The sequence below is a fragment of the Ailuropoda melanoleuca genome, chromosome 5, assembly GCF_002007445.2.
Source record: "Ailuropoda melanoleuca isolate Jingjing chromosome 5, ASM200744v2, whole genome shotgun sequence".
In the NCBI taxonomy this organism is placed as follows: domain Eukaryota; kingdom Metazoa; phylum Chordata; class Mammalia; order Carnivora; family Ursidae; genus Ailuropoda; species Ailuropoda melanoleuca.
The window spans coordinates 89,487,520-89,499,168 of NC_048222.1; the positions used below are offsets into that span (position 1 = coordinate 89,487,520).

At 35.8% G+C, this 11,649-nt stretch overlaps 1 protein-coding gene and 1 non-coding gene across 9 annotated transcripts in view; both read left to right on the forward strand.

The window, feature by feature from the left end:
- The window catches only part of DDX60 (DExD/H-box helicase 60), a 104,625-nt gene extending 94,895 nt beyond the window's left edge, over positions 1–9,730 (forward strand). For all 8 annotated transcript variants that reach the window (XM_011223595.3, XM_034661404.1, XM_034661405.1 and 5 more), the window contains 2 exons: positions 5,948–6,010; positions 9,009–9,730. In XM_011223595.3, coding sequence (XP_011221897.1) covers positions 5,948–6,010; positions 9,009–9,108 — 163 coding nt within the window. In that variant the 3' untranslated portion in view covers positions 9,109–9,730. The remainder of the gene's footprint in view (positions 1–5,947; positions 6,011–9,008) is intronic.
- A 1,033-nt stretch (positions 9,731–10,763) lies between these two features.
- Positions 10,764–10,870, forward strand: LOC117802553. Its single transcript, XR_004625921.1, has one exon. It is a non-coding gene; the product is annotated as a U6 spliceosomal RNA (small nuclear RNA).
- Positions 10,871–11,649: the final 779 nt, after the last annotated feature.

The following is an 11,649-nucleotide window of genomic DNA, read 5'->3' on the forward strand; positions in this document are numbered from 1 at the left end:
TAATAGTTTATGTTTGCTTTTGCTTCCCTTGCCTCAGGGGACCTATCTAGAAAAAAGTTGCTATATTCAATGTCAAAGAAATTATTGCTTGTGTTCTCTTCTAGCATTCTTATGGTTTCAGGTCTCACATTTAGGTCTTTAAACCATTTTTAATTTACTTTTGTATATGGTATAAGAACGTTTTTCAGTTTCATTCTTTTTTAAAAAATATTTATTTATTTTGAGAGAGAGAGAGAAGGAGGAGGGGGAGGGGCACAGAGAGAAGGAGAAGCAGACTCCCCACTGAGCAGGGAGCCCGACTTGGGCCTCAATCCCAGGACTCTGGGATCATGACCTGAGCCTAAGGCAACAGCTTATCTGATCGAGCCACCCAGGCACCCCTTCCAGTTTCATTCTTTTTCATGTTCCTGTCCAGTTTTCCCAACATCATTTGTTGAAAAGACTGTCTTTTTTCTATTGGATATTCTTTCCTGCTTTGTCAAAGATTAATTGATCATATAATTGTGGGCTTATTGCTGGATTTTATATTCTGTTCTATTGATCTATATGTCTGTTTTATGCCAGTACTATACTGTCTTAATCATTACAGCTTTGTAATATAACTTGAAGTCTGGAATTGTGATGCCTCCAGCTTTGCTTTGCTTTTCCAAGGTTGCTTTGGCTATTCAGGGTCCTTTGTGGTTCCATACAAATTTTAGGATTGTAGTAGCTCTGTGAAAAATGCTGGTGGTATTTTGATAGGGATTGCATTGAATCTGTAGATTGCTTTGTGTAGTATAAATATTTTAACAGTATTTGTTCTACTAATCTGTGAGCATGGAATGTCTTTCCATTTCTTTGTGTCATCTTTCATTTCTTTCATCAGTGTTTTATAGTTTTCAGGGTATAGATCTTTCACCTTTTCAGTTAGGTTTATTCCTAGGTATCTTTTGGTTTTGGTGCAATTGTAAATGGGATTGATTCCTTAATTTCTCTTTCTGCTGCTTCATTATTGGTGTGTAGAAATGCAATGGATTTCTGTATATTGATTTTGTATCCTGTGACTTTACTGAATTCATTTATCAGTTCTAGCAGATTTTTAGTGGTGTCTTTCTGGTTTTCTATATATGGTATCATATCATCTGCAAATAGTGAGTTTTACTTCTTTCTTACCAATTTAGATGCCTTTTGTTTTTGTTGTCTGATTGCTGTGGGTAGGACTTCCAGTACTATGTTGAAGAAGAGTGGTGAGAATGGACATCCTTTTCTTTTTCCTGACCTTAGGGGGAAAACTCTCAGTTTGTGCTCACTGAGGATAATATTAGCTGTGGGTTTTTCATATACAGCCTTTATTATTTTGAGGTGTATTCCCTCTGAACCTGCTTTGTTGAGGGTTTTTATCATGAATGGATGTTGTACTTTATCAAATGCTTTTTTCTGAATCTATTGAAATGATCATATGGTTCTTCTCCTTTCTTTTATTTATGTGATGTATCATATTGGTTGCTTTGTGAATATTGAACCACCCTTGCAACCCAGGAATAAATCCCACTTGATTATGGTAAATGATTTTTTAATATATTGTTGAATTTTGTTTGGTAGTATTTTGTTGAAGATATTTGCATCTATGTTCATCAGAGATATTGGCCTGTAGTTCTCTTTTTTTGTGGTGTCTTTATCTGGTTTTGGTGTCAGGATAATGCTGGCCTCATAGAATGAATTTGGAAGTTTTCCTTCCTCTTCTGTTCTGGAAAAGTTTGAGAAGAATAGGTATGAACTCTTCTTTAAATGTTTGGTACAGTTTGCCTGTGAAGCCATCTGGTCTTGGACTTTTGTTTCTTGGCAGTTTTTTGATTACTAATTCAATTTTTTTACTGATATTCAGTCTGTCCGAATTTTCTATTTCTTCCTGTTTCAGTTTTGGTAGGTTTTATGTTTCTAGGAATTTAGTCATTTCGTCCAGGTTGTCTAATTTGTTGACATATAGTTTTTCATATTATTCTCTTAAAATTGTTTGTATTTTTTTATTGGTGTTGGTAGTTATTTCTCCCCTTTCATTTATGATTAGATGTTTATCAGTTTTATTGATTTTTTCAAAGAGCCACCGTCTGGTTACATTGATCTGTTCTATTGTTTTTGTTTGCTTGCTTGTTTCTAATTTCTATAACATTTATTTCTGCTCTAATCTTCATTATTTCCTTTCCTTCTGCTGGTTTTAGTTTTTGTTTGTTGTTCTTTTTCTAACTCTTTTGGGTGTAAGGTTAGGTTTTTATTTGAGAGTTTTCTTACATATTGAGGTGGAAGTGTATTGCTATAAACTTCCCTCTTAGAACCACTTTTGCTGCATCCCAAAGGTTTTGGACCATTGTGATTTCATTTTCATTTGTTTCCATTTATTTTTTAATTCTTTGATTTCCTAACCTCCATCCATGTATTTGTGGTTCTTCCAGATTTTTTCTTGTGATTGACTTCTATTTTCTTAGGGTTGTGGTCAGAAAAGATGTATGTTATGATTTTGATCTTTTTGAATTTTTGAGGCTTGTTTTGTGGGCTAATATATGATCTATTCTGGAGAATGTTCCATGTGTACTTGAAAAGAATATGTATTCTGCTGTTTTAAGGTGGAATGTTCTATCTGTTTAGTTCATCTGGTCCAGTGTGTCATTCAAAGCCACTGTTTCCTTGTTGATTTTCTGTTTAGATAATCTGCCCATTGATGTAAGGGGGATGTTAAAGTCCCCTAATATCATTGTGTTATTATCAATTAGTTCCTTTATGTTTGTTATTAACTGTTTTATGTATTTAGGTGCTCCCATGTTGGGTGCATAAATATTCACAATTGTTGCATCTTCTTGTTGAATTTTCCTCTTTGTGATTATATAGTGCCCTTCTTTGTCATTTGTTATAGTCTTCGCTTTAAAATCTAGTTTGTCCAGGGGCGCCTGGGTGGCACAGCGGTTAAGCGTCTGCCTTCGGCTCAGGGTGTGATCCCGGCATTATGGGATCGAACCCCACATCAGGCTCCTCCGCTATGAGCCTGCTTCTTCCTCTCCCACTCCCCCTGCTTGTGTTCCCTCTCTCGCTGGCTGTCTCTATCTCTGTCCAATAAATAAATAAAATCTTTAAAAAAAAATAAAATCTAGTTTGTCCAACGTAAGTATTGCTAGTCTGGCTTTCTTTTGACAACCATTTGCATGATAAATGTTTATCCCCTCACTTTCAATTTGTAGATCTTCAGGGCTAAAATGCTCTTATAGGCAGCATATAGATGAGTCTTTAAAAATCCATTCTGTCACTCTGTATCTTTTGATTCAAGTGTTTAGTCCATTTACATACAATGTAGTTATTGATGGATATGCATTTATCACTATTTTATTACTTGTTTTGTGGTTGTTTCTGAAGATTTTCTCTGATCCTTTCTTGTCTTTCTCTCTTTCATGGTTTGCTGGTTTTCTTTAGTGACATGTTTGGATTTCTTTCTCTTTATTCCTTGCATATTTATTAGTGGTTTTTGATTTTTGGTTACCATTAGGTTACATCTTCTGCATATCGCAGTCTATATTAAGCTGATGATCATTTAGATTTGAACTCATTCTTTACTCCTCTCCTCCCCATGTTCTAGACATATGGTGTCTTATTTTACATACTATTATTTTGTGAGTTCCTTGGCTGGTATTTTACCCAAAAAAATGATTTTTACTGCTTTTGTGTTTCCCACCTTCATGCTGTCACTTTTGGTCTCTCATTTCCACTCGAAGAGTCCCCTCTTGGGGACTATATTTCTTGGAGGGCTGGTGTAGTGGTCATGAACTGCTAGAATTTTTGTTTGTCTGGGAAACTCTTTATTTCTTCTTCTATTCTGAATGATAGACTTGCTGGATAGACTATTCTTGGCTGCAGATTTTTCCCATTCAGCACTTTGAATATGTCACGCCACTTTCTTTTTGCTTGGAGAATTTCTGCTGAAAAAGCCCCTGATAGCCTTATGGAGTTTCCCTAGTATGTCACTGCCTTATTTTGTCTTGCTGCTTTTAATTTTTTTTCTTTATCACTATAGCTTGCCGTTTTAATTATATCTTGGTGTGAATCTGCTTTCATTGATTTTGTTGGGAGTTCTCTGTGCCTCCTGGATCTAGATATCTTTTTCCTTCTCCTGTTAGGGAAGTTTTCAGCTATTACTTCTTTAAATAAATTTTCTGTCCCCTTTTCTTTCTCTTCTTCTTCTGGGACTTTTATAATGTGAACTTTTGTTTTGTTTTGGTTTGGTTTTTTGTTTTTTTAAAGATTTTTTAAAGATTTAAAGGACCCTGAGATCATGGGCTGAGCCTAAGGCAGACATTTAACTGACTGAGGCACCTAGGTGCCCCTATAATGTAAATGTTATTACATTTGATAGTCACTGAGTTCCCTAAGGCTGTTCTTACTTTGTATAATTCTTTTTTTCTCTGTTGCTCAGCTTGATTACTTTCTATTACTATGTTTTCTAGGTCATTAATTTGTTCCTCTGTTTTTCCTCCTGCTGTTCATTCCATGAAGTGTGTTTGTCATTTCATTTATTGAGCCCTTTATCTCTGCTATGTTATTCCTTATCTCTGTGTTAAGGCTCTCACTCATGTCTTCCATTCTTAAGTCCAGTGAATATCTTTATGATCGTTGCTTTAAATTCTCTGTTTCACTTAGATTTCTGGCCATGGCCTTATCCTGTTTTTTCATTTGGGACAAATCCTCTGTCTTCTCATTTTGTCTGTCTCCTGTTTTTGAGGGTAATAGCCTTATGTAGAACTCCTGTGTTGGGAGATGCAGTGTAGGTGGGGTTTGGGCTGGTCTTCTCAGGAAAGGGGCCCACAGTGCTGGGATTGAAGCAAGCATGACCCAGAAGGGTAGTTCCCCCAGAGTATGGCAGGTACCAAGCTTGGCATAAGCAAGATAGGCAGTGAGTGTTGGTGTGGTACTGGTTCCTGCAGGTAGCCCTGTGCTTATGCTGAGGGGTGAGGGAGGGAAGTGGTGCTGGACAGTTTTTTTTATTCACAGAGGGGTCTCTTGTGAACACTGGCTATCTGGGAAATGCTCTGAGAAGAGCAAATAACCTCCCCACCATATGCCACAGGCACTCTTCAAATTGCTGTTTCCACACTATACATCTGTGGGTTGTTTGCCTTGCCTTTTCTCCAAAAGCAGCCCCAATGCCCCTGGGCTGTATCTGAGCCAAAACCACTGACCTTTAAAATTACAGACTTTAAGCCTCATTGGTTGCAAGAACTCATGAAATTTCACCCCTCTCATTTTCCAAGCCAGTTGCTATGGGGAATCATCTTCCCTGTATGCTCCACTGTGTGCTAGACTGTCTCTTGCTCTGCTCCACCTCCATGGCTCCCACCTGACTGCAATGGTCATGATCCAGTTCTTTCCCAAACCACATCTCTGCGCTTCCTATCTTCTTCAATGTGGTTTCTTGTCTATCTTCAGTTCCATCAGTCTTCAGGTTGATTTCTGGGGTATTTAGGATGTTTTTATAGTTATCTAGTTGTGTTCATGGGATGAGGCAAGCCTAGGGTCTTTCTACTCCACCATCATCTTCCCTTTTGGATGTATTTCTGATCATTTTTAAAAATATGACTCATTGTGACTTAAGCTGTGACATTAATAAATAATTCATTTGATTCTTTCCTTTTGATTCTCCAGCTCCCATTCACTCTCCTGAGCTTAACTTTCCTATTTTGGTTTTCTCCTGAGATGGTCAGTCTCCTGTGTGTATTGATTATGTGTGGTTGTGATGCTTGTGACTTTTGAATTAATAATCATCATTTCTATTGATTGAATCATCATCTAGGATTTGTGGTGAAATGTTTCTGGTAAATATGTCTTGACAGACAAAAGTAATTTGTTATTGACAAATCCAGTATTTCAGTATGAAATAAGTTCTTTAATGTTTTTATACTATTAATTTTCAAAATGATATTTTGTGTAGGATAAATGAAGGAGCTGCTTATCAGTTGTTGAAAGATTTTGCACTCACCATTAAATCTATCAGGTATGTTATACATTTTAGATATTGATTGCAGATATTCTAAAAATGTAATGGTAATTTGAAAAATATTGACCTCATAGTTAAAAATGCCATTGAGCTTCTTAGGTGTCACACATTTCAACTCTCCAAACACTTTGCAGAGCTTCTCTTCAACACCCTGTTGCATTAGTTCTATAGTAGAATTAATTCCAAAGCCCGTTTGACATAAGGTTTTATTCAGACCAGAGCCTCAGCCTCAGGCACTGAATAACAACAGGATAATATTCTAAAGCCTCAAGAATTCCTAGATCCTAGTATTCTCAGTTTCACAACCAGTGTTTGTCAGATACATGATACTTCAGAAGGCTCCTTAGGGCTCCATCAGGTCCCTGGTTTATATCAACTTGCATAATCTGGACTCTCTTGCTTTATATAGTGCTTTTCCCCCAGGCTTTATCTAACTCTGGTCTCTCATATTGGCTTCCTGTTTTCATCTTTAGCAAAGCTCAGTCGGGACCCAAACAACAAACTTTATATGGATGCACCCATCCTAAGACTTTATTAGAAGGTCCATCCTTAGGCCCATCTAGTGTTGCCTGGTTAAACACACATCTTCCTAAAGCCTCCAGTCTGCACACACTTCAATACTTTATGGGATTTCCCTTTTCTGTCACTTACTTTAAAAGTTATATATCTTCACATACATGCATACATGCAATGTGCCATGAACCTCTTCATGACGTTCTTGCTTATCAGGTCATTGATTTTTAATTTTTTGTTTTGAGATTAATCAGACCTATTTGGATGTTATATACAGGGAATGAAACTATGGGGATGCTAGAGCAGAGGGAACTGCTCTAGATAGTTTCTTGAATAGCTCTAGATTGTGTATTTCTTGAGGGGCTCATAGTTATTCAAGAGTGTCCCAAGAAATGCCAGAGACTTTGGAGCCATCTCAAAATCTGGTCCTAGAAATATCGTTCATTCATCTGAAAAGTATTGAAATATTATTGGTTTGAGATATACTTCTAAGCATTTGAGATATAGAGAATCAGTAAATCTATCCCTGCTTTAAACATAATCTTACAGTGTAGTGTGAGGAAACTGATTTGTAGCTATTACAAAATCAATAAGTTCTAGGATGACAATAATGTGGCAACCTTGGATTCAGAGAAGAATTTTCAAATGAAGTGAATTTTTCACTAAGTCTTAAAGGATCTTAAGGGGTGGGGTAGAGGAAATAGTGTTTTCGAAGTACAGAAATGAGAAAGGGTCTGATATGTCAGAGATAGGCTTCAATCTCACTCTAGTGGTATGGGGAATATGGGAGTTGTGATAGGGATGGGGGAAGATACTGAGTTGCTTAAAGCAGCTTTAAAGGCTATTTGGGTATGTATTGGAAAGGGTCTTAATTCTCATATGATGGAGTTGGGCTTAATATTCTGGATAATGTGTAGACAGTGTATAGGCATGAGTATGATATGGGTCTATGGTTTATTTGTGTGACAAAAATGTGTATGGTTTATATATGTGATGGAGACTCAAAGGCTATAAGAGCCATGCAAGTTAAGAGTGAGTGTGGGTCTAAATTAAGGAAATAGAAGTAATTATGGAAAAGAGTGGTTAGAGAAATATTTACGGGATAGAATTTATAGAAATCTGTAATAAAGTTCATGTAGTTGGTGATGATAATGAGTTAACTATACATAAGAAACATAGAAGTGAGGATGAATTTTGAGGAGGACTAAGAACCAAAAATAGTGAGTTAGAATTTATACGTGTCACAAAATATCTGTGGGAATTAATTCAAGAGGAAATGGTCAGTGTCATAATTTTAGGTCTGTGACTAGGAGTATATTCAGTGTTATAGATACAGATCTGGTCATTCTTTGTGGTAGGTCAATGAAGACACTAGGAAAAATTCTGGAACTCTAGTGCAACCAAGATAGATAAGGAATTACGAAAGGCTGATAAAATGTCAGATCCTGATCGTGGTCAATACTTATCAGCCCACCTGCATGGCTCGTTCTTAGATTTCCTCTTTCCTTTCTTTTCACTTGCATATTCACTTCTTGTTGCTGCTATAACAATTTACCACAAACTTAGTGGTTTAAACCAACACAAATTTATTATCTTACAGTTCTGGAAGCCTGAAGTCCAAAATGGGTCTAACTGGGTTAAAATCAGATGTTGGCAAAGCGCATTTCATTCTGGAGACTTTAGGACAATCTGCTTTATTGTCTTTTCCAGCTTCTAGATGCTGCTGGCATTATTTTGATTATGGTCCTCTTCCAACTTCAAGGCCAGCAATGGTGGGCAAAGTCTTACATTGCACTTCTCTGAGATGAACTGTCTCCTGCCTCCTCTCTCGCAAAAATCTTTGAGACTATATCAGGCCCACCCAGATAATCCAGGATAATTTTTCTACCACAAAGTCAGTTGATCAGCAGGCTCAGCTCCATCTGCAACCTTAATTCTCTTTGCTATGTGAACTAACATAGTCCTAGATTTCTTTGGATTAGAACACAAATAAAAGCCACTATTCTGTTTATTATACCCTGTTTTAAAAAATTCTCTCATGTATCTAGGTAAAGGAAGTAATATTTTGCTCTTCATAGAGGTAGTTGCTTGTGGATTTCAGTATATACTGGACACAGTAACCAAAAAAAAAAAAAACCAAACACAAAATAGCCTCCAAAGAGATGCATGGTGAGAAGGAAGGGACTTTGTGTTGCACTATTGAAGGGAGAAGGGATAAGGTTACATGGAACTTGGTGGCCTTTAAAATCATTTTGGTAATTGACATGAAGAGGAGCTGCATGGAAATTGATTTGTTATCTTTATTTTGTTTTGCTTTTTATACATTTTTTCGATAAATGTATTTCTTATCAGTATTCTTAATATTTTGCTAACATTTCATCATCTAGTGGGAATTACTTAATTCTTTCTGCCTGGGGAAGTCCTTCTTATAATGCTGACTCTCACTAACATGTGCTTTGTGTGTGTGTATTTCCATTTATAGTGTTTCCTTGCGTGAACTATGTGAAAATGAAGACGACAATGTGGTCTTAGCATTTGAACAGTTGAGTGACACCTTTTTTGAAAAACTTAAGGCAGTTTAAAAATAAAGACTATCCAGACCGCTATCAAGACCAGGCATTTTTCAAGTCATATTTTGTGATCCTCATACTTTTTGTCAGAAATACATCTATGGGAAGTGGAAATAGCAAACACTTTGGAGTCAGAATTGTGATCAAACCTGCCATGTTCTCTCATGTGTACCCTTGGACAAGTTATTTAATATCTTTGGAATCATGGCTTCTGTATATAGTTGAATAATAATGCCTATGTTTCAGCTAGTTTGTGGACTGATTGAGAAAATGCAAAGATTTTGTATGTGACTGAAGAACAATTTTTACTCTGTGAAGCCTAAACAAATATTACATTCTCAGCATTTTTCTCCTTGGTGTTATAAATTGTAAAGGTCTATCAAGGCTAAAATAAACTATTACAGTATCAAGTTGAAATATATTTTCTCTAATTAACTTAAATGTGATTATATGATTTAGATATATGGTTTTTAAAAATGGCACCTTCTAGTAAACTTGAATTACTTTTTAAAAAAATATAAATGAGAGTTTTGGCATAAATCCTGTGATGCTTTAAGATAAAATATAGCTGGTGATTTGACTTGATTTCAATTGTGACTGAAAAACCACAAAGAAATAAAATGGGTGTAACCAATTTTCCATGAGTCTCTTTGTAAAAAGTCTATATATCTTTCAATCCATTTGTATATACATATCATTTTACATATATATTAAACAGTTTATGTCTAGTCACTTTCCCTCCCTAGTCTAAGCCTCAGATCACAGTTTTGGAATTTATTTTAGACCCTAAACTTGAACAGAACATTTTATCCTCAGAGCAAAAGGACTGCTCTCTCCTTCTATCCAGGTGTCTTACTGAAGATGATCTTTTGTATGACATTATTTATACATATATTACATTGGCTTAGAAAAACACCTGTTGTTCATTTTGTCTGGAGATAAAAGAATATTCGGTTACCTGTAACTGACCCATTATTGCGTGTGCCATGTTAGGGGACTCTATAGTTTCTTCAGACTAACCCATTTACATTATTTTAAAACATGCACTGCAACAATTTCCAGACCCCAAAATACTTCGAAACCAAAATGGTTTCTACTGACCTCTTAAACTCTACTCAAAACACTGATACACAATATTAATAGATTGTCATGTTGGTTTCCACGTCTTACTTATGGTTTTATAAGTCTCATGGAGACATGAAGATTTTTTTTTCATGTGACTGAGCCAACCTGATTTCCTTATTTTTAGAGGTAGAATAAGGTTATTTCCTATAATCTGGTATTCTATTAAAAGAGGGAGTTATACGTAACCTCTTTGAGGTGGGTCTAATGGGCAGCTTCCTTTGCTTCCTTTTTGACTTTTAGCAACAACTTTAAAAAGTAGCTTGGAACAACTTATGCACAGAGTTTATATAGGAACTCTGAAAGCATTTTGTGTTCCATTTGTTGTAATAATGTGAAATTTTTCTTTCTGAGAATCATGTACAGAGATCCTGGTGAGATTTACTGGAGAATCATTACCAGCATAATTTATTCCTATCTTTTTCTTATGAGAGGAAAAAATCATATTGGCAGCCTAGAAAGGGTCTTCTGGAAAAGCTGTTTATTAAAAATTTGTATTTTGAGAAAATTATAGATACAGATGCTGGCATAAGAAATAATATACTGTGATTGCTTTAGCACTGCATATACTAAAATTGGAATGATACAGAAAAGATTAGCATGGCCCCAATATAAGGAGGACACACAAATTTGTGAAGCATACCATATTTAAAAAAAAAGAGAAACAATATACCCATGCATATCTGGTTTATTAATAAATGACAAAGGAGCCAAGAATATACAATGGTGAAGGGATCATCTCTTCAATAAATGGTGTTGGGAAAAATGGACAGCCATATGAAAAAGAATGAAACTGGATCACTATCTTATACCATACACAAAAAATAATTCAAAATGGATTAAAGACATGAACATAAGACCTGAATCCATAAAAATCCTTGAAGAAAACTAGGTAAGTTCCTTGACACCAATGTTGGCAATGTTATTTTGGATTTGACACCAAAAGCAAAGGCAACAAAAGCAAAATAAATAGGTGGGACTATGTCAAACTAAAAAGCTTCTCCACAGCAAAGGAAACCATCAGCAAAATTAAAAAAAAAACACAAATAATCCAAATAAAATGGACAGAGGACCTGAATAGACTTTTATTCAAAGAACATATACAGATGGTCAACAGACACATGAAAAAGTGCTCACTAAACATCAGGGAAATGAAAACACCACCACAATGAGGTATCACTTCACACCTCTGAGAATGACTATTCATTCAAGTGTCGTCAGAGATGTGGAGAAAAAAAGAATCCTTGTGCATTATTTTGGGAAGGATGCAGCCACTATGGAAAATAGTGTGGGAGTCCCTCAGAAAATAAAAAATAGAAGTACCATATGATCCAGCAATCCCACTTCAGAATATCTATTTGAAGGAAATGAAAACACTAACTCAAAAAGATATATGCACCCCCATATTCACTGAAGCATTGTTTACAGTAA